The 21,744-nt window shown below is 44.0% G+C and overlaps 2 protein-coding genes across 12 annotated transcripts in view; one reads left to right on the top strand and one right to left on the bottom strand.

The window, feature by feature from the left end:
- The window catches only part of MTUS1 (microtubule associated scaffold protein 1), a 178,015-nt gene extending 164,064 nt beyond the window's left edge, over positions 1-13,951 (top strand). For all 9 annotated transcript variants that reach the window (XM_085002988.1, XM_085002986.1, XM_085002985.1 and 6 more), the window contains 7 exons: positions 1,158-1,372; positions 3,280-3,385; positions 4,473-4,546; positions 4,703-4,798; positions 7,669-7,785; positions 11,052-11,149; positions 11,663-13,951. In XM_085002988.1, coding sequence (XP_084859114.1) covers positions 1,158-1,372; positions 3,280-3,385; positions 4,473-4,546; positions 4,703-4,798; positions 7,669-7,785; positions 11,052-11,149; positions 11,663-11,876 — 920 coding nt within the window. In that variant the 3' untranslated portion in view covers positions 11,877-13,951. The remainder of the gene's footprint in view (positions 1-1,157; positions 1,373-3,279; positions 3,386-4,472; positions 4,547-4,702; positions 4,799-7,668; positions 7,786-11,051; positions 11,150-11,662) is intronic.
- Positions 13,952-14,828: 877 nt separating this feature from the next.
- Positions 14,829-21,744, bottom strand: part of PDGFRL (platelet derived growth factor receptor like) — a 51,032-nt gene continuing 44,116 nt past the window's right edge. For 2 of the 3 annotated variants that reach the window (XM_021077998.2, XM_021077996.2), the window contains exons 4-6: positions 18,137-18,430; positions 16,806-16,945; positions 14,829-15,338 (exon numbers count right to left, since the gene is read on the bottom strand). In XM_021077998.2, coding sequence (XP_020933657.2) covers positions 15,150-15,338; positions 16,806-16,945; positions 18,137-18,430 — 623 coding nt within the window. In that variant the 3' untranslated portion in view covers positions 14,829-15,149. Of the gene's footprint in view, positions 15,339-16,805; positions 16,984-18,136; positions 18,431-21,744 lie in introns of all 3 variants that reach the window. The other variant, XR_014831878.1, reaches the window with a different exon arrangement.

The following is a 21,744-nucleotide window of genomic DNA, read 5'->3' as shown; positions in this document are numbered from 1 at the left end:
TGTTTTCCCTCTGAAGGAATACCAATATAGGACAAAGGACTGGTATTTGCACTGCCAGGTGGCATATTCCCAAGAAAACAAATCTACATCATTGTGGAAATTCATCCCAGGAACCTGCCAATTTCCTATTACTTAGGTGGAATAATCATTGATCTAAACTTTGCTTTACCTTAAAACAATCTTTCCTTTCAAACTCCAGAAATATATATTCCTTACCAAAAGACTTTAACAGATTTACCAGTACCCATTTTATAAGAATGACTCTGCTGGCACTTTGGGATGTTGAGGGCATGCATCCTCCTTACAGATAGAGAAGCACTCCTTTTACCTGTACCTAACATCAGTAAAGGAAGGCTGGAAATGTCCAAAGTCAAGCTTCTTGAGAAATGATAGAGCTCTTTCAGGATTTATTATAGCGTGTGTGCCTATTTATGTGCAAGTTCTGCATAGTATTGTTAGTAATTCTGTTTTCGGTAGTGGTAGTAAAGAGTTAGGGTGCTCTGATTTTAAATTACAGCTATCAAATTACTTGGCCTTTTTGAAAGGTTAACTTTTCAATATATTCACATTATATTGTAACTTTTCAGTGGGTTTTTCCTAAAATTTGTGATTTGAGTTCAATATATTCTAATATTTTGTTTTTATTACTGTTTTTCCTAAAATTTGTGATTTGAGTTCAATATATTCTAATATTTTGTTTTTATTACTGTATTTTTGAAGTAATGTTTTGAAGTTGGCTTCAATTAATTACAAGCCTCAAGTCTATTTATTTCTTTTCTCTGGTCTTTACCTGTTGTTGTTCTGTATCTTAGCTGCCTGGCTACTGGCAGGCTTCCTTAGAGATGCTTCAGCCAATCAGAGACCCCTCTCCTTACAGCCCCTGCACTGATTGGTCAGCATGCAAAATGGTGCTCTTCACTTGGGAATGTGGCTCTGCTCAAGGACCTCTCCTTAGTGCTTGCTAGACAGTTGACTTCTTGTTGCCGGAGACCATTCACTCTCATTCCCTTTTCTTGTTCACTTCTACACCAGGATGTTTGAAAATCTAGTCACAAGGAGAGCCCTGTCCTTACGCTTCCAGAGTCATCACAGCTGTGTCTGAATGTAGGACATTTAGCAGGGTGTCATCGTCCACTTTATTTTTGATCTCTTTTCAGTCACTGCTTCAACCACCTGTGAGAAGTTAGAAAAAGCTAGGAATGAGTTGCAAATTGCTTATGAAGGATTTGTCCAGAAGCTCAACCAGCAGCACCAGACTGATCTAACAGAACTGGAGAATCGGCTGAAGGAATTTTACACCGGGGAGTGTGAAAAGCTTCAGAATATCTACATTGAAGAGGCAGAGAAGTATAAAACTCAATTGCAGGAGCAGGTCTGCTTTCGGAACCTGAGCATGTTCTTGGCCACGGCTGTTAATTTGAATTATAACTGTTGTCTGATGCTATATTTCCTTTGTTGGACACATCCCTTGATGAACTTATTTAAAATTTATATAAATGAAAAAAAAAATTTAATTAATTTAAAAGCAGTGTACATATATCGAGTGAAAGACCAGAATTAAAAAGGAAAGGATAAAATTTAAAACAACCCTTTAAAAACCTTTTTAAAGTTGAAGTATAGTTGCTATACAATATTATATAAGTTACAGATATACGATGTAGTCATTCACAATTTTAAAGGTTCTATTTATAGATATTATAAAATATTGGCTCTATTGTCTATGTTGTACAATATATCCTTTTTTTTTTTCTTTTTTTCTTTTTCTTTTTTTTTTGCCTTTTTATGGCCACACCTGCGGCACATGGAAGTTCCTAGGCTAGAGGTTGAATCAGAGCTGTAGCCAATGGCCTATGCCACAGCTACAACAATGTGCCATCTGAGCTATGTCTGTGACCTACACCATAGCTCACAGCAACACCGGATCCTTAACCCACTGAGTGAGACCAGGGATAGAACCCACATCCTCATGGATACTAGTCAGGTTCATTTCTGCTGAGCCGTGATGGGAACTCCTACAACATATCCTTGTAGCTTATTTTATACATAATAGTTTGTACCTCTTCTTACACCTCTATTGCTCCTTCCTTCTTCCCACTGGTAACTATTAGCTTGTTCTCTATATATGTGAGTCTGCTTCTTTTTTGTTGTGTTTACTAGTTTGTTAAATGTTTTAGATTTCACATATAAGTGATATCATACAGTATTTTTCTTTCTCTGACTTATTCACTTAGCGTAATGGCCTCCAAGTCCATCCATGTTGCTGCAAATGGCAAAATTTCATTATTTTTTATGGCCGGGTAGTATTCCCTTGTGTATATATACCACATCTTCTTTATCCATTCATCTGTTGGTGGACATTTAGGTTGCTTCCATATCTTGGCTATTGTCAATAGTGCTGCTATGAGCATTGGAGTTCAGATATCTTTTCAAATTAGTGTTTCGATTTTTTTTTTTTTTTTGGATATATAACAAATTTAAAAACAACCCTTCTTTTTACCACCCAGAAATAATCCTTTTTTGAGAATTTGGTGGAGTGCTGCTAAAACACTAGTTTGCATTTCTTCTTTCTTTTTTTAGATAAGAATGGCACTGGTTTAATAACCCATATTTTTCACTTAATAGTATATTCTAAACCTTTCTTTCTTTCTTTCTTTCTTTGCTTTTTAGGACTACACCTGGGGCATATGGAGGTTCCCAGGCTAGGGGTCGAATCAGAGCTACAGTTGCCAGCTGTACGCCACAGCCACAGCAACACCAGATCCAAGCTGCCTCCATGACCTACACCACAGCTCATGGCAATGCCAGATCCTTAACCCACTGAGTGAGGCCAGGGATGGAATCCACAGCCTCATGGTTCCTAGTCGGATTCGTTTCCGCTGTGCCACAATAGGAACTCCTTAAACCTCTCTTTAAATTCCTTGCTTTCTATGCCTACTATATGCTAGGCATGTGCTAGGGACTGAGAATATAGAGGGCAGCATGAGAGGTCATGTCATGTCACTATGGGCCCATATGATGGATGCAGACATTAACATCAGCGATCCCAGGAGAGTTTGTGTGTTTGTGTTCTGGGTGTGAGGGGTGAGGGGTGGAGGGTAGAGTGGAATATTGGAACTGACAAACCCCTGATGGGTTGTTCTATCCATGGGTCTGGTGGCCCTTAAACTTGAACCAAGCTCATACGTCCAATCTCCTAATGCTATGGCTTCTTATTCACCTAAGGACTTTTGATTTCACTGGTAAACCATTGTTTTGCTTTGGTTTGGCTTTTTCTTACAGTTTGACAACTTAAATGCTGCCCATGAAACCTCTAAGCTGGAAATTGAAGCGAGCCACTCAGAGAAAATAGAATTGCTAAAGAAGGCCTATGAGACCTCCCTTTCAGGCAAGAATGCTTTTTTTCTGTTGAAACAGAATAAGATCTAATGGAATCGCGTGTTATGCTCTAAAACGGAAATGATTCATAACTTTCCCTTCCCGAGAATACCCTGTGGTATTCAGTTGGGAGTGCTTTTTTGGTTCCTTTTTGCATTGTGCATTGTGAGCAGATGTACAATCCTTTCCCCTGAGGATGCAAATAATAGTTTGTTATGAATGCCAGCCTTTTAGGAAATAGGATGAACTCTTAACAAACTGAAAGGCCTTTCTGGTAGTAGTTGCACTTGACCACTTCGGGTCCTGAGAAGTCGAAAGTGTCAGTTTATATCCTGGCCATGGTGAAGGACCCACGCCGGGTACTTTTGCACGCAACCCTGCTGTGAAATATAGATGGCACTTGTTGAATAAAAAGAATCTGTTTTATTATTTCATCATGATGGGAAGGGCTGAAGTAAAAGGAAAAGAATAAAGAAGACATTTTTTTCAAACCCATCATTTCTGTGTAGCTGAAGCCGTTACACTAAAGCTGTTGCATCAACAGAGAAGCATGTGGACATGTGGTGGGAACCGGCTCTGTGACCTTTGTCAAGGGCCTTTTCATCAGAAAAACATACTTATTGTGTGATATCCAAGATGATAACGTGTAAAAGTGACTGGCCTAGGGATGATGTTAGGTAAATATTTTTCTTCCTCCCTGCTGGAGTTTAATTTGATACTTCTCTTTGGTTCGTGAAGAGCAGCTGGAACAGAGCACAGGGGCTCCAGCCCAGGAGTCTGAAGACCAGACTCAGCCTTCAGCCCCCTTCTTCTTACCCCCGACCCCAGGCGTGCTCTGTGTTGCCTGAGGTCTCTTGGCCTCTGAAGGCCTCAGTGTTCTCACTCATAAAAAGACAATATCCGGCCTGCTCACCTAATGAGCTAAGTTGAGAACAAGTACTTATATAATTTATGTAAAAGCACCATATAAATAAATATAAAGTAACACAGGCACAGTGCTTCATAATCAATTCTTTCATTCATGTACTTTCACGGCTGTAGAATACAGTGATCTCATAGGATGTTATTACCTAAAAAAAAAAATCACTTCTTTCCAGAAATCAAGAAAAGCCATGAAATGGAAAAGAAGTCACTTGAGGATGTGCTTTATGAGAAGCAGGAATCACTAGAGGTGGGTACATCTCAAGCCACCCGGACCACCCTCACCCCCCAGCCCCATCTTCATTTTTGAGGCATGTGTGGTTTGGGTATGTTTCTGTGTACATTTGCGGTGTTTCTGGTACTTGCTTGTTTACTTATGTTCCACATTTCATTGTCTGTGTTTTAGAAACAAATCGATGATCTGAAGAGTGAAAATGATGCTTTAAATGAAAAGCTGAAATCAGAAGAACAAAAAAGAGTATCAAGAGAGAAAGCAAATTCAGTAAGTTGTGTGCCTCCCCATCGCTACTGAATTCTTCTGCTCCTGTATCTTTTAGAGTCAATTAAGTGTCCAGTAGGTAGAGAAGTAATTCTGGTTTGGAATCCTTTCCATATCTTGCAGTGTGATTTTTAAACTGTATAAAGTGGCTTCTTTGTTTACTGGCTTTTTTTTTTTTTTTTTGGCCATGCCCACAGCATGTGGAAGTTCCAGAGCCAGGGATTGAACTCGTGCCACAGCAGTAACATTTCCAGATCCTTAACCCACTAAGCCACAAAGGGAGTCCAACATTTTTTTTTTAATCCTAAAAGCTGACATAACAGATGAAGCCCAATATATTGTGAGTGATCTAAACTAATAAAACTAATACGTACAGGAAAACAATTAGGGTCAGAATTTTATATGAAGACTTCACCTTTTTTTTTTAAATAGACTTGCTATATTAAGATACAATTTACGTACAATATTCACCCTTTCAAAATGTACAATTCAGTGGTTCCCAGGTCGCGCCTTGGTTGCCAAGATCTAATTCCAGACCATTTTTATCACCCCCCACCCCCAAAAAGAAACCCTGCACCCATGAGCGGTCATTCCCTATTTCCCCACCAAATCCCCCAGCCTCCTCTCTGTATCTGTGGCTGTGTCTGTCCTGAACATTTCATTTAAATGGAATCATGCTATCTGTGGATCTGTGTGTCTGCATCTTTCACTCAGATGAAAGATGAGTGAACTTACGAGCTTACGTTCACAAGGTTTGAATACATTGTAGAAGGTACAGCTACTTGATTCCTTTTATGGCCAGACAATATTTCATTGTATGGATAAAACACTTGAAAAGCACAAATTTCTAAAAAAAAGGAAAAAAAAAGTACAAATTTCTCCTGTAACTCAACTTTCTCTTGCAAGGTATATCCCTACTCCCCTGTATCCCACCCTTTTTTAGGGGGAAAGGGTGTTGGGGGGGGGGTTTGCTTTGCTACTTCTGTCTTTTCATTCCATATATTTTTGCCTTGGGCTGCAGAAGCAAAGCATTTTTTTTTTTTTTTGCCATTTAAGACTTGTTGCCAAGTACCTGGGTCTCTCAGTGAGCTCCTTTGCTGACAGTGTCACTTTGGGAGCCTCTAGACATTTGGATACAATTAGATGGGATCCTATTCAGAGAAATTTCAAAGGTATTTGTTCTGGAAGAGTCTTAGAAAAAAATCATTGATTGCAAAAGAAATCTATAGACTTTGCAGGCAGGATGTAAACCTTACTAGTGATTCAGGAAAAAGCTTTTAAAGAGCTTCCTGATCATGCAGCAGCTCCTGAAAAACTGAAGAAGGGAAACAGGTTGAGGAAAGCAGAACTATACCTGCCTTGCCCTGTCCAAGTTGCAGAGGCCATGGGAAAGCACGGAGGAGAGTGAGAGAGAAAGGGCCCTGCCCGCGGAGGAGTAAGAGGTCGCGTGGCGGATACACTGCTGCATATACACTTTTCAAATGGGCAAATTAATGCTATTTCCTTTTCTCAGAAAAGAGGTAGGATTTGCTATCTTTAGGAAGCAAAAGGAAGTCATATGTTAAAGGTTAACAGTAAATGAAACTTATGACAATTGAGGAAGAGCCCTAGAGTTGAGCATCTGGGGTCAGTCCCTGCCTCTGCCTCCCTGCGGCATGTTCCGGGAGCAGGTGGCTTGAGCCGCGGGACTCTCTCCTTCCTAGAGGTGAGGGCTTTGACCAAGTGCTCACCAAGGGTCCCTTCCCTGAGTCTCCCTAAGCGTTGGTCCAGAGCACTAACCACCACCCAGGAGGAGATAATTGATGTCCCGCACCAGTGACTCTTGTCTGAGAAACTCCCTCATTAAACATCTGATCAGCAGATGTGCCGTTAAGTTGCGTCATACGCTTTGCAAGTTTCACTTGAATTTCCTTGATCACAGCAGGGAGTCCGGAATCCACCCTGGTGCTGTCCTCCCACAGGGTGCTCTCCTCTCATCTTGTATATCTTGGGTAGAATTTTCCTAGTGCATGGGCTGTATGCCAAGTAGGTGTCGCAGTGTCACAAAATAAAACGATGGGGTGTTACAGCTGCCCTTGAAGTATGCCAGGCCAACATAGTCCCATCATAGCAAAAGTCCAAAAGACCCCCCACATCATGGCCGTTTCTGTTGTCTTCCATAGAGTCCTATGAATTTCTGATCAGCTCCTGACTGTAGTTAGAATTGTTCCTGTTTCCTCCCTCCAAGCACCAGTCATGGATTTGGAATTGCCTAATCTCTAGTCACAGTTCTGTTTTGCATTGTAAGCTATGGTTTTTCTCTTACCTCCAATAAAATGTTTGTTGCCACCAATATTCTTTCCATATTAAGTTCCTGATAAATGAATATATTCAAATATGAAATGTTTTATTTTGTTCTTATGACCAAAGATTTGAGTTAAAGATATCATAACCCTTCTTTTCCTTCTTTCCTTTTTTTTTTTTTCTTTTTAGGGCCACACCCGTGGCATATGGAAGTTCCTGGGCTGGGGGCGAATCATAGCTGCAACTGCTGGCCTACACCACAGCCACAGCAAGGCCAGATCCTAGCCAAGTCTGCAACCTACACCACAGCTCACGGCAATGCTGGATCCTTAGCCCACTGAGCAAGGCCAGGAATGGAATCTGCATCCTCATGGATACTAGTTGGGTTCTTAACCCACTGAGCCACAATGGGAACTCCTTAACCCTGCTTTTCACCTCTTTCTTTGAAACTGCTTTAAGAAGGTAGAAATCTCATGTGCTTGTTTGTCTAATTTCTAAATCTAATCAAAGGTGTAGCTATATTAAGAATTTGAAATGTGCGATTGTGTTAAATGATCAATCAGAGCTGTATCCTGCTGTGCCTCTTCCAGAAAAGCCCTCAGATCATGTACCTGGAGCAAGAGTTAGAAAGCCTGAAAGCTGTGCTAGAGATCAAGAATGAGAAACTGCATCAGCAGGACATCAAGTTAATGAAAATGGAGAAACTGGTATGTTTCGTTCAGAGCTTAACCAAATGGAATAATACCTGTAACATAGGAACTGGCCTCTGAACTAGAACTGTGGAGTTATTTTAATTGCTATTTAAAGATGTTTATAAACATATGAAAGGTAAAAAGAGGTTACATTTTCCTATGTTGTCTTGAGGCCTTCTAGAACATTTTCCTCAAGGAACATGTAAAGTAGCATTCGGGGTTTGGAAAAATGACAACAAATGTCTCATGGCCTCTGACTGTCTACCTGCCCAAGAAGAACTTTAAAATAATGTAAAAGCGGTCCTTTAATATACCACCCACTCTGGGTGGGTTTCTTAGGCTCTAAACTGTTGGATATGTACATTAATCCCATTAGAGCAATTCAGTCCTGTGTCTCAATTCTTCATCTTGCTCCTTGGGAATTAGACTGTGATAAAAGAATTACTCTTTAATAAAATTAATCTGGTTGGACAAGTAACTAGCATTATGAAAAGCATGAATAAAGTTTAGTTTGCAGCCTCTGGGACAGAGAACCCCTCTTGGCATGTGACCAGTCCCTCCCGGCCTGTGTGTCTGAGCGGAGTGCCAGTGTTCAGCGTGAGCCTTGGCCCAGCCGTGGAACGTGGTTGCTGGTAGCCAGGAGTCCAGCCAAGGGGGCAGAATTCACCACAGTAGCTTAGGGGATCCAGGCTGCCACTGTACCTTGTACATTGTCCCCTTGCCTTGGTTATTCTTCTCCCCCTAATTATGGGTGACTCAGTGTGGAATAAATGCTTTGTTTGAACCCAGACCAGCCTGGATCACAGGGAGCATGGTAGTCACTTTATTAGGCTTTTGTGTGTGTGTGTCGTTTTAGGGCCGCACCTGCGGCATATGATGGTTCCCAGGCCAGGGGTCGAATCCAAGCTGCAGCTGCCAGCCTACACCACAGCCCCAGCCACGCCAAATCCGGGCCAAATCTCTGACCTGCACCACAGCTAACCACAACGCCAGATACTTAACCCACTGAGCGAGGCTGGGGAATAAAAGTGCCTCCTCATGGATACTAAGCAGATTCCTTTCTGCTGAGCCGTGACAGGAACTCCCCACTTTATTAGTTCTTTTGTTGGGGTTTTCATGTTTGGTTTGGTTTTCTTCTGGAGACTGTTACCTCTCTAATGAGGGAGGGAGAGCTGAGCCCACATGTGGCTATATGGGCACTTTGAATTACTAGGAAATGGTGTGGGGTTTTTTTTGTTTTTTTTTTTGAAAGGAACTCATGATCTATTAACGGGCCCAACCTAGTATCTATAACCATTTCTGGCAAAGGTCATCCTGTTATATCAGGCCTGATAACTGCCAGTCTGGCTGCCCGAGATGACTCAGATAATCCTGTTAATTAATAATTGGTTGCCCATATGCCATTCACAGCATCACAACTTTTCAAATAATCATGTGCAGGAAGAACAGACTTGGCTGTAAAATTATTCATGTGTCTCATCTCTTGTTGATCTACAAGTATTTCTGTCCCTTGCCATGCCCACGAAGTATCATGATATTAGTCAGCGTTGCATGGTGTACCTATAGAAGAACAGGTTAATATGATAGGTAAACTCACTGTTACCTTGTTTATTTGTAAGTCCCAGGCCTTTGTAGAAAATATGACACCTAGGAAGCTTTCCCACTATAAAAACTAACTCTGCTGATAACTAGCTCGATGACATCACCAGGGCTAGTTTCCGCTCCAGTACAATGAGGAACTGGACGAGATATGTTAAAGCCAATTACTACCCAGTCTTTGTTTGTTTTGTCTTTTTGCCATTTCTTGGGCCGCTCCCACGGCATATGGAGGTTCCCAGGCTAGGGGTCGAATCGGAGCTGTAGCCACCAGCCTACGCCAGAGCCACAGCAACGCGGGATCCGAGCCGCGTCTGCAACCTACACCACAGCTCACGGCAACGCCGGATCCTTAACCCACTGAGCAAGGGCAGGGACCGAACCCGCAACCTCATGGTTCCTAGTCGGATTCGTTAACCACTGCGCCACGACGGGAACTCCTACCCAGTCTTTAATTTCAGATTTTGCCACCTCATGTTTTATCTTGAATTCCTATACAATTCCTGGAAATTCAAAGGCTTCCTTTTTCTTACATGCTAGTCACATTTTTTGGAAAGTTCTTTCACCTGGTTGGCTTAGCCTGAGAATTTTCAGGGTAATAAGATCTTGAGACCAGTAGGACTGCGAGCTAAGAGCCAAAGTAGTTCAGTGACAGGTAGCAGTGACAGGGACTTGAGTGAATTCTGACGGAGCTGGGATGTTGCCTCCCGGCAAGTAGTATGAGTCTTACCTATGGAAAGTGAGCTGGCTTGTGATCAGCCCTTCCTCTTGTTAGCTGATGATGTGTCTTCTGGGATTTTATCCTTTAATCTCTCAACTGATCAGTTTGTTTTCCTTGAACATTTAGCCTGAGCAGGCCAGCAGGAAAAACAAACGTATATTTAGTTCAGCAAAGGAGGGATGGTTTCTGTATTGTCACTTCTTTATTAGGATGCTCTGTAGAGCTTTGTGGATTGCTGTGTGTGGCCACTTGGAGGTAAATGCTGACGAGTAATCAGCAAACCACATTTACAGTCATTTTAAACCCAGAACCATTGCCAAGAACTATGAACTGTTGTTGCCCTACAGTGTTTTCAAATGTGGGGATTTCTTGGGTTTTTTGTGTAAAATTTACCACAAGGAGCTGTAGTGCCCCTGATAAACGGTGCCTGTCTATCTGCTGGTTTTTGTTGTTGTTGCTGTTGTTGTTTTGTTTTGTTTTCATTTTATCACCTTGAAAGAGGCCCAGTTCTCGGGGTTACCAAAGGCATGGCCCCAGTTCTCAGGGGGAATTCTAAAACTATGCGACCTTGAATAAATCAGTAACCCTCTGAGTGTGTCTGTTTTCAAGTGGCCTGACATATATTTTATTTTTTGGCACCCATGGTGTGTGAAAGTCTCCAGGCCAGAGGTAGAACTTGTGCCACAGCAGCAGCCTGAGCTGCTGCAGTGACAACACTGCATCCTTAATCCACTGTGCCACAGTGGGAACTCCACTTGGCATACATGTAAAAAAGTCAGGTCCAGGTGTTCTGTTTGGGGCAGTAGACTCTTAGCAGTGTGTCAGTGTAGAGACACTCAACATACTATTCAGCTTTCCTGAATTAAATCTCTTCGGTGTCTGCTTTGTCTTTTACAAGTGCTTTAGGAAATGAGGGGCTTTAATTTTTAATGTATAAATAATTGGCATTCTTATTTACGCCAAGGTGGACAACAACACAGCATTGGTGGACAAACTGAAGCGATTCCAACAGGAGAATGAAGAGTTAAAAGCTCGGATGGACAAGCACATGGCAATTTCAAGGTAAAAGCAAAACTGTCCTATTTTTCCCAAGCTCCTCCCTTCCGGGCACATTGAGTGTTAACTTTCTCACCATATTCCACTCGCGTACCTCCCGTGAATGCAACTGAAGCACATGGTTCACAAGGTTCTGATTTATATCCGGAAGGTATGATTGTAGCACTTAGTGCCTTTCCCACGTGGCCTGGACCAAAGCCTTCCCAGGGCTCCTGACTGCCGAGCTAAGAATGCTTTCAGAGAGGGAGCTTCAAGGGACCAAACAGGAAACAGCCCCACACGTAGGTGGGTCCAGCCTACCATGAAACGACCTGAGTGCCGCTTTGTCTTTGGCTCCATCTCACATTTCCCAGGTTTCTCAGCCAGCCCAGTACCCCTGCCCAGCAGCTCCTTTTATTCCAAAGGGATGGTGTTTTTTTGACTCTTAAATTTACAATAGTAAAAAGGTTTCCCTTTTTTTTTTTTTTTTTTTTTTTTAAACTCAGATCCGCATGGTTTCTGCCTCTTTGTGTCTTCTAGGCAACTTTCCACAGAGCAGGCTGTCCTGCAGGAGTCACTTGAGAAGGAATCCAAAGTCAACAAGCGGCTTTCCATGGAGAACGAGGAGCTGCTGTGGAAGCTGCACAACGGGGACCTGTGCAGCCCCAAGAGGTCTCCCACGTCCCCTGCCATCCCCTTCCAGTCCCCGAGGAACTCCGGCTCTTTCCCCAGCCCCAGCATCTCACCCAGATGACCCTCCTGGGAGTCGGGAGACAGACTGACCGCAGTTCTGCAGGGCTGACCCCACCTGCAGCCGCGGAGCCACCTTCACCCACACGCATCGCCCGCGGTAGAACTGGAAAGTCACGGCCAGACCGGCGCCTTCTGAGAACCGAGACCGGAACTCTGGAGGGAGGCTTTCAACCTGGTCCAGGAGACGCCTCCCCAAGAGATGCTGTTGGAATGGATCTCCACGGACCCTGTTGCACAAAAGCACTTACAGAACGAGAAGATCTTGTTCATTGCCTTTTCCACCTACGGGTAAAGGGGAAAACTCTCAGGGGCCTGTCAAGATTTATATAACCTTTGTAATGTTCTTCACCACAGACACCTTCTTATGATTTGTATTTTGGTCTGACTGGGGATGTGTGAATGAAATGTTTGTACCCGACGTCACCTGTCTGATGCTGCCTCCTTTGCTGTGTGTTTGAGTCAAGAGCTGAATCTCTCTGGAGATGAGCTATTCCCATAATGGTCCATGCATGCATCTCTGCAAAAGCCATAGAAGAAAGAGCAGTAGTTGCTGGAATGAGGATTCTTTGCGCCAGCTCCGCTCGGCCCTTTGGCACAGGGGAGGGGAGGGCAGGAAGCGCTCAGCCTTGCCCTGGCTGTACATTCTCCGCCTCCCTTTGGGGTAGCTTGCTGCAAGCCTTTCAATATTCAGCCCAGGTCACCTGAACCTAGCTAGATTTTTTTTTAAACTTATCTATTTCACTTACCTGAAGTACCCCAATTCATTTCCACAGGCTATGAGCAAATGTAAAACCCTAATTTGCTTTTTAAAAAATCTGTACGAAGAAAGGGCAGTACCAATGGCTTTCTTCTGCTTTCTTTTTATCTCAGTCTGAGCTATAGTCTCAGTGCTTTAAACTGTCTTCCCTCCCACTATCTCCATTTCCCCCTCCCTTGCTTTTTTTTTTTCCCCCCTCCCCCAGCCAGAGCCACAAAAAGCAAACCTTTCCTCCTCTTCTCTGCGACGAGGAATATGCTTTTCCAGAGCCAGCTCATCTTCAAGGTGCTGAACCATGTTCCAAATAAACCAAGGCCTGGATCCGATGGTACAGATTTGGGGAACGCTTAGATTAAAGAGTGAGGAAGAGGCATGGGTTGGCAGAACTAAGGTGTGGGATTCAGTGCTCCCTGATGAATTAGGAGCCCCTTGCTAAGAGAACAAAACTGTGTGGGAAGATAATGCCAAATTTCCACGTACCTTTGAGGAATGCTTCCGTCCTTGGAAATGTAGCAGAATGGGCAGCCGATGAGGGGGAAATGTGGCTTATGTGCCCCTCTTTTGCAAGTTGCATTTCAGTTTCGTTTCAGAACTTCATGTGTTTTACCTCACCCAGTTCTAATATTTCAGGGGAGGTGAAAGGAAGAACTGTGGCTTCTCTCTCCCTCCTCCTGCCTGTGTCAACCTTGTGGCTGTCAGTATTTACTAAGCAGTGTTGCTAACGTCCAACGGCTGTACAAATAAGCCCTCGAGTCAGAAGAGATTCAGGATGCTAGAGGCGGATCTTCATTCACACGTGCACTACATAGCAGATGGATATTCATGATGCAGGTTTTGTGTTTTACTAGTAAGTGTATCTGAAAGTCTTTAACTTCCAACAGTGTATTATGTATGTAACCTGCCATGTTTCTTTCTGATAAGTGGGAATGTGGGTTCACCCCCCCCCTGTGGCATCTCTGCCTACCCTTCCATGTTGTTCTCAATGTCATTAGCCAAAGCTGAGTTTGCCATCCCTCCCCTGTGCATGATAAACTGCGTGCTGTCCCCTGCCATCCTCCATCCCACGTAGGTGTCTGGGGACATCTTTTTCACACAGTTAGTAGAAAAGGTCTTCAGGAATGAGAGACAACAGGAGAGAAGATAGGAAACAAAACAGAACTGTAAGACTATTTTCAAACCAAATATTTCATGTAGGATGCAAAATGTTGGCACGTCATGAAAACATGGATGTGTAAACAATGGTAGTTGTGCTAATTTTGTAGTGATGGAAAGTATATTTTACTTTGATCAAATAAATAATGCTGGAATATTCAATATAAGAACTGCATCCTCTGACATACTTCACTCTCCAAAGTGTGACCCAGTTTACAGCCCTTCTCACACCACAGCCATTGACATCCTGTCTCCTCTTCACCTAGTTCCCAGGAATTTCCAGTGCAACCACAGAAACGGTCGTGAGCTGAAATTTGGCTCACAGAGCTAGTAGACTTAAGCTTTTCTTTTCTAAATTCAAAGCTATGTGTATTTGAGAAATAATTTTAACTGGTTTTAATAATTTCTGCTGTATAAGGTAAAACAATTGGAACAGCTACTGTCTAAATATTTTAGAAGATGGTTTTTTAAAAAAAAGCCTAAACAAAGCTGCATCTATTTTATACTGAAAGTTAAACTTTTAAAAATGCATGCTCTGGTTCTTACTGAATGTCTCATCTACAACGACCACCTTTGAGTGAAGCAGTTTAAAAAAGTTTGTGATTTTTTTTGATACCTTCATACCCTACAGTAGTTCATATGTAAGTGAACTATGTATTAATATTTTTAGATTCTCATGTATTGTTGTTAAGTAGCATATTAGGAGTTCCCATCGTGGCTCAGCGGTAACAAACCTGACTAGTATCCATGAGTATGTTGCTTCGATCCCTGGCCTCACTCCGTGGGTTAAGGATCAGGTGTTGCCATGAGCTGCAGGTAGCTGTGTAGGTCACAGACGTGGCTCAGGTCCTGCGCTGCTGTGCTGTGGGCCAGTAGCTGCAGCTCCAATTCACCCCCTAGCCTGGGAACTTCCATATGCTGCAAGTGTGGTCCTAAAAAGCAAAACAACAAAAATACGGCATATTAGGTACTGACTCAAACATTGCCACCAAATCCCTCTGGATGTACATTAAGCCAATTTAAAAAACAGCCCTTAGCCCATTGTTGATTTTTTACAAAAACTTGCTCATTTAATAGAAATGATTATACGAAGGTGTTTACATATATGCCTTCTTAGTGGAAAACTAGAAACACATATACGTAGGTCGGCTATCAGAATACAGGCTTTCTCTTGGAGTTAACACATCTATTATTAGACCGGGTGACTTCCTTTTAGTTTGGAGGTCTGGGTCTGACTCACAAGACAGGACCCGGGGTTTGGCACTTGACATCAGCCTCTGGCAATGCACTGGTCAAAGGAGCCCCAGAGCCGGCTGCATACACGAACTGGCTTTCCCGCAAGTTCATCATACTTCATTTTCCAAATCAGGAAAACTCAACAGTGGTAGCTACTGTGGTCTGTCCTCGGAGATTCTGAGCAGTGCAAATGTAGTAACCCGCATCAATGGTCTCCAAGTCTTCAACTGTCAGGACGCTCTGGGAGATCCTTGTGGTGTGTCCAAGTCCTCGGTGGATCAGCCGCCAAGCGTCTTGAATCGTCACGGGCCTTTCATCCTGTTTAACGACACACAGGGGCTGAAGCACCACCACCAAGCTGCTGTCAAACAGCTCCCTTTCATCCAGTACTGCTGAATATTCCTTTCAAAGCGGCAGGCACAAGCTTCTCCAAGACTACTTGGTATGCGCAGCTCATGGGAGCTCTGCCACTCTCTAGTCATTTTAGGCTGCATTTTGTCCAAGCAGAGCCTGCAAAGTCCTTATGCTGTGCCGTTCTCTCTCTCTGCCCTTTTCTTCAATAAATTTCTACCTAATTTACATTTTATTCTTTTGGAACTTGAAGAATGTGGGACTGGTATTAGGTATAAAAACACGGATAAAATTTTCCACTGATTTCCTATTGACACTGCCCACACTCACCCCCTTCCCTCAATGCATCTTATTCACAGGATTTAGTCAAAAGGAAGCCTGAAGCACTCGTGGTGTAATTGAATAAGAGCTCCCAAATGTTTGGATTTGGGGGAGGAGGACGTAGGATAAGTCACATGTGCTATAGGATTCCGATGGATGGATAACACGGTACCCTAGGTGATATAACTCCCTATGTCTAGAAAGTGAAATGGTCACTTTTGAGATACTTCATCCAACTTTGGTGATGAGAATAGAGCATTTTATGGATTTAACGTAACGGTAGTACTTACGAAATGAATCCCCCTTTCTACTCACAGTAATTAGCAACTTTTTTTTTTTTTTAAGTACTGAAAATTATTCATGGTGTCTAAATAGGGACAGCGCTTTTTAAAAACAAGTACCCGGTACCCAGAAAGTACCACCCTCTGGGGAGAGTTATTTTCCACCCATCACAGTCCCCAAGCCAGAAGTGTATTGGCTCCTGAGTACCTCTGAGGAGGCCAAATCTCTTCTGGCAACAAAGGGATTATTCCATGTTGGTAGCAAAGCTGTTTATTTCAGTGAGCAGAACAGGCCCAGAGGCTAAATGTGCTGGGCGTGGTGTTTATGGGAAGTCTATTTTAACAGGAGCTCGGCCTCACAGCACCTTTGCAAAGTCCTGGGTTTAATGACCACTTGGGTATCTACTCAAAGCGCCTTGTGCCAAGGCCCAGCCTGCATAGGAGGACACAGACATACCAGGGGGAGGTTAGAGGGACTTCCAATCATCCCAGAATGAAGACAGGTTGGGGGTAAAGAAAGAAGGAGGTCCCTCCCTTCCTGTTCATGCCCTTGGCCCCTTCCTTTAGGGCTAAGAGGGAAAATAACATGACTAGGGTACATGGACTGAATTGTCTAATGGAACCAGTCACTTTCTTTTTCCTGTCCTTTAAGAAAAATCCATTTGTAAATACCATGACCCATCTTAGGAGAACAGGCAAGCCCTGGTCCTCCCAGAGCTCCACACATTTCCCATGCTTCTCAAGTCCTGGTCCATGTCACAGAGAGGCAGGGGTGGGGTGGGTGGGGAGCAACACTGAGCTCAGAGGGCTGCTGAGACTGGGACACGCGTACCTTCAGCCCGGGGTAGATCCACCTGAATTCCACCTCCACGTCCGGCTCCCCAAGGACAGTGCAGAGGACGCTGATGTCATCCCCACCTTTCACTTTGTTCGCCGATGCTAAGATGGTTGTTGACGGAGGGCCGCTGGGAACTGGGAGTGGGCAGGGGGCAGGCCCCAAGAGGTGACATCTATGAGCACGACGTAGAGACAAACCAACAGACCCAGTCTCTTCTTTGGGCAGATAGGCAACGTTCCTGCTTTTCTCCAGCTTCCCATCTAGCACCGTGCCTCCCCTCTCCACCCCCTGTGGTCTCCCTGACACCACCTCTCTCTCTGCCCTGGTGTTAGGCACTGGGTGGTCATCCAAGGACTCCCTGACAGTAGCTGTCCCACTTGGAGGGAGGAAAAGAGCCCCAGAGGTCTGGCAGGGGCTCTTGTGAAGGGAGTAAAAGGGCCGAGGGAGAAGAAGGGACATGGGGGCAGAGCAAGCAGAATGAAGGGAAGGCAGACTGGTGGGAGGACAGCAGAAAGATGAAGGTGAATAGACAGGTGGGCAGCTGTGCAGAAAGAAGAGGAGGAAGTCCGAATCTACTACTGGGAGAAACGTTTGTGGTTTCTCCTCTGTGGAAGAGCCTTTAAAAACAGCATTCTGTGAGGAGTCTCCATTGTGGCTCAGCAGGTTAAGAACCTGACATAGTTTCCCTGAGGATGCAGGTTCAATCCCTGGCCCTAGTCAGTGGGTTAAGGATTCAGTCTTGCAAGCTGTGGCATAGTCAACAGTTGTGGCTAAGATCCCACGTTGCTGTGATTGTGGTGTAGGCCGGCAGCTGCAGCTCCAATTTGACCCCTAACCTAGGAACTTCAATACACTGTGGGTACAGCTGTAAAATGAAAAAAAAAAATTTTTTTTTTTTTGTCTTTTTTTCTAGGGCTGAACCCGCGGCATACAGAAATTCCCAGGCTAGTGGTCTAATCCAAGCTGTAGCTGCCAGCCTACACCACAATCACAGCAACGTGGGATCTTAGCCACATCCGTGACTATGCCACAGCCACAGCAACTCGGGATCTCAGCTGTGTCTGCGACCTACACCATAGCTCACAGCAATGCGGGATCCCCAACCCAATAAGCGAGGCCAGGGATCGAACCCGCAACCTCATGGTTCCTATTCGGATTCGTTAACCACTGCGCCATGATGGGAACTCCCAAGAAAAACATTTTTAAAAACAAAACAAAAAACCAGCCTTCTGTGCCTCATTTCCATCCATCACTGGGAACGGCCGTACCCTGATACTGGCAGCCAGAAGTGACTACAATCTCGCTGGGGTGCACAGCAGCCTTACCTTCTGCATAGAGCAGCTGGTACTTGACCGAGATCTGGGACTTGCCCCCGGCCTCTGCCTTGCAGTAGACCACCCCCTGGTGGTCAGAGTGAGGCTGCAGATACACAAAACCTCTCTTCACGTCATAAACAATGTCCGTTCCGTTGGCGGGGATTTCCTTGGCTGGGAACTCCCTGTGGAGCGTGACTTTGGCCGACAGGACCGTCACTCGACAAGGAACCACCGCCTGTTTGTCGGGGTTCAAGTAGACAACATCAAAGTGACTGGGTGAAGGTACAAAGAGTTCTCCTTTCTCTGCAAAGGGAAAGACACAGGCTTATTTATTTGGGAGAGAGAAGGTAAAGTGCTTAAAGGATTCTTACATTCAAGGCACAAAGATGAGAGAGGGGATTGGCAATATACTTGGAATACTGAGTCCTTATGAATTGAAAAGGCCATTTTTTTTTTTTTTTTTTTTTTTTTTGGCTGTGCCCACGCCATGTGGAAGTTTCTGGGCCAGGGACCAAACCCACCCTACACCAGTGACAACACAAGATCCTAACCACTGGGCCACCAGGGAACTCTGAAAAGATTTTTCTTTAAAAAAATGCTTTTCCTTTTTTGGAAGAAGAGTGATGCTTAACTTTTTTTTTTTTGCTTTTATAGGGTCGTACCCATGGCATGTGGAAGTTCCCAGGCTAGGGGATGAATTAGAGCTGCAGCTGCTGGCCTACACCACAGATAGCCACAACAACTTGGGATCTGAGCTGCATCTGTGCTCACGGCAACGCTGGATGCCTGACCCACTGAGTGAGTCCAGGGATTGAACCCATGTCCTCATGGATACTAGTCAGGTTCATAACCCTCTGAGCCACAATGGAAACTCTTTTTTTTTTTTTTTTTTTTTTTTTTTTTTGCTTTTACTTAACTTTTGTTTCTTAAAAGAAACAAAATAGGTATTAGTTTAAGTCCAAATCGAGCCCATTGGATTACCGCACTGTGGGATTTACCCTACTGAGATATTGCCCCCCTGCGGAGGCAGGAGGGGAACGATTTATTTGTGTTAAGAGCAGTCTTAAAGCCTGGCAGCCATCCACTGTGTCTCTGGGGAAGTCAGCCCCACAGCCCTTGCTCAGGAAGGTATTTCCCAGCTCAGCAGAGCTCCTCTGAGTTGGGCCCAGTAAGGGTGCTGGGGTTCTCCTCATCCTCACAGCCCAGACCTCATTCCTGCCAAGGTCAAGGGAAAGGGCATCAAGCAGGAGCAGACAAGGAACTCACTAGTCTTGGGTTCTGAGCTCTGCTTGGCTGCCATGGGACTGTGCACCTTCAGCCAGTTTCTTTCAAGCCTCCTGTTTTCTTTGATATCACTGCATGTTCTTTAAGCTCCAGATGATGGCTTTTTTTTTTTTTTTTTTTTTTTACTTATAGAAATGATGACTGGGAGGTTCCTGCTGTGGCACAACAGTGATCAGTGGTGTTTTGGGAGTACTGGGTTGTAGGTTCAATCCCTGGCCCGGCACAGTGGGTCAAGGATCCAGCAATAGCGCAGCTGTGACTTAGGTCGAAACTGCACCTCGGATCTGATCCTTGGCCCAGGAATGCCATATGTGGCAGGGTGGCCAAAAATGAAAATAAAAAAGTGAGGCCTGGTTTACCCCTACTTTCCTTTGGACAGTCAAGGCTCTCTGGATTGGGTTGGGGGGGGGTTGTTTTTTGCTTGGGGCATAAGACATTAATTACATACATTGTTTTTTGAATTATTCTGTGAAAGATTATAGTCATTGCTAAGAGAAATCTTTGAGCTGAATCACACCCCAACACTTGTTACATAGTCTCCCATGTTTTGCCTATAGTATGCCTCAATTACTCTTGGCTTTTTGTTGTTGTTGTTTTCTTTTTACAGCCGCACCTGCAGAAGTTCCCAGGCTGGTGGTCAAACCAGAGCTTCAGCTGCCAGTCTACACCACAGCCATAGCAACACCACATCTGAGCTGCATCTGCCACCTAAGTCACAGCTTGTGGCAATGCCAGATCCTTAACCCACTAGGAGAGGCCGGGGATGGAACCTGCATCCTCACAGAGAAAGCATCAGGTCCTTAACCCGCTGAGCCATAACAGGAACTCCTATTCTTGGCTTTCTTCACTAGATTTCTTTGTGTCATAGTTGTACGATGTTTTAGGTTGGGGACAGAATTCCTGGAGACAGCAGCAAATGCCTTCATGGATCAGGAGTTCTGTAGCTATGAGTACCAGGCTTGCTAACATGGAATCATGGTTCAATGAATCTCCTTCTTATTCAACACTTTACATCAGGCCAGGTGATCTGTGCCACTTCATGATAAATTAACTCTCAGGCTTAGGCGAGGGCACCCTGGTCGGTGTTGTAGCCAATGCCCCTGTTGTTCACACAGAATGAGTCCATATGACCTTGAATGTGTCACTTCCTCTCGCTATGCTTCAGCATCCCCCTTCGTAAAGAGGAAAATCTGGAGTAGATAGCAATTTATGACCATCAGATTCAGAAACATTTGCTTTAAGGTTTTGTAGAAGAACCTGAGCCAGTGAGCAAAGCCAGTAGAATAAGTGCACAGTCTGAATTTCAGAACAAAAAAATGAGGTCTTACTTCTTGTGCTATAATCCGTGCTTTGAAAGAAGTGACCACACCAATTGCTTTAGCAAATAGGAAAAAAAAAAAAATTTGCAATCAGTAGATTCCAGTGACCAAAAAAATAGTGTGTTCAAATTCATTTTAAAAATTATAGAGGATGAAGTTCCTGTTGTGGCTCAGTGGTTAATAAATCCAACTAGGAACCATGAGGTTGCGGGTGTGATCCCTGGCCTTGCTCAGTGGGTTGGGGATCCGGCGTTGCCATGAACTGTGGTGTAGGTCACAGATGCGGCTCAGATCCCCGAGTTGCTGTGGCTGTGGCATAGTCCAGTAGCTACAGTTCCAATTAGACCCCTAGCCTGGGAACCTCCCTATGCCATGGGAGCGGCCCAAGAAATGGCAAAAAGACAAAAAAAAAAAAAAATCATAGAGGAGTTCCTCTTGTGGCTCAGCGGTAATGAACCCAGTTAGTATCCATGAGGACATGGGTTCAATCCTTGGCCTCGTGCAGTGGGTTAAGGATCCAGCATTGCTGTGAGCCGTGGTGTAGGTTGCAGACGCGGCTCAGATCCTGCGTTGCTGTGGCTGTGGCTTAGGCTAGCAGCTGAAGCACCAATTCGACCCCTACCCTGGGAACGTCCATATGACATATATGAAGCCCTAAAAACAAAAAAATATATATAATTTACATATGCTTCCTGCAAATATGCCTGTATCTACTCAGGTGGATGACAAACATTAAGAAAATGAAACATGGAAACAGATTTTTTAAAAAATTAGAGTTCACAAGCTAAAATCCAAATTATAATAAAGGCCACATTTGGCAAAGTGCTTATTATTGTGGTTTTACTACGCTTGTATATTGGAGCCCGTGCCTCTTACTGTGAGTAAGCCTTACTACTGGTAACATCCTCCTACTTGATCTGGGTGGTGCTTACATATGTGTGTTCGCTTGAGGATAATTTACTGAGATGTAGAGTTATGATTTGTGTATCTTCCTTTGTATACATTATACTTCAA

The sequence above is a fragment of the Sus scrofa genome, chromosome 17 (assembly GCF_054392235.1).
Source record: "Sus scrofa isolate SSC_HxYL_T2T_F1_AM1 chromosome 17, Sscrofa_HxYL_maternal_Yorkshire_Landrace_v2.0, whole genome shotgun sequence".
NCBI classification, from domain to species: domain Eukaryota; kingdom Metazoa; phylum Chordata; class Mammalia; order Artiodactyla; family Suidae; genus Sus; species Sus scrofa.
The sequence above is the reverse complement of the archived record's forward strand: the minus strand, read 5'-3'. Positions and strand labels throughout refer to the sequence as shown.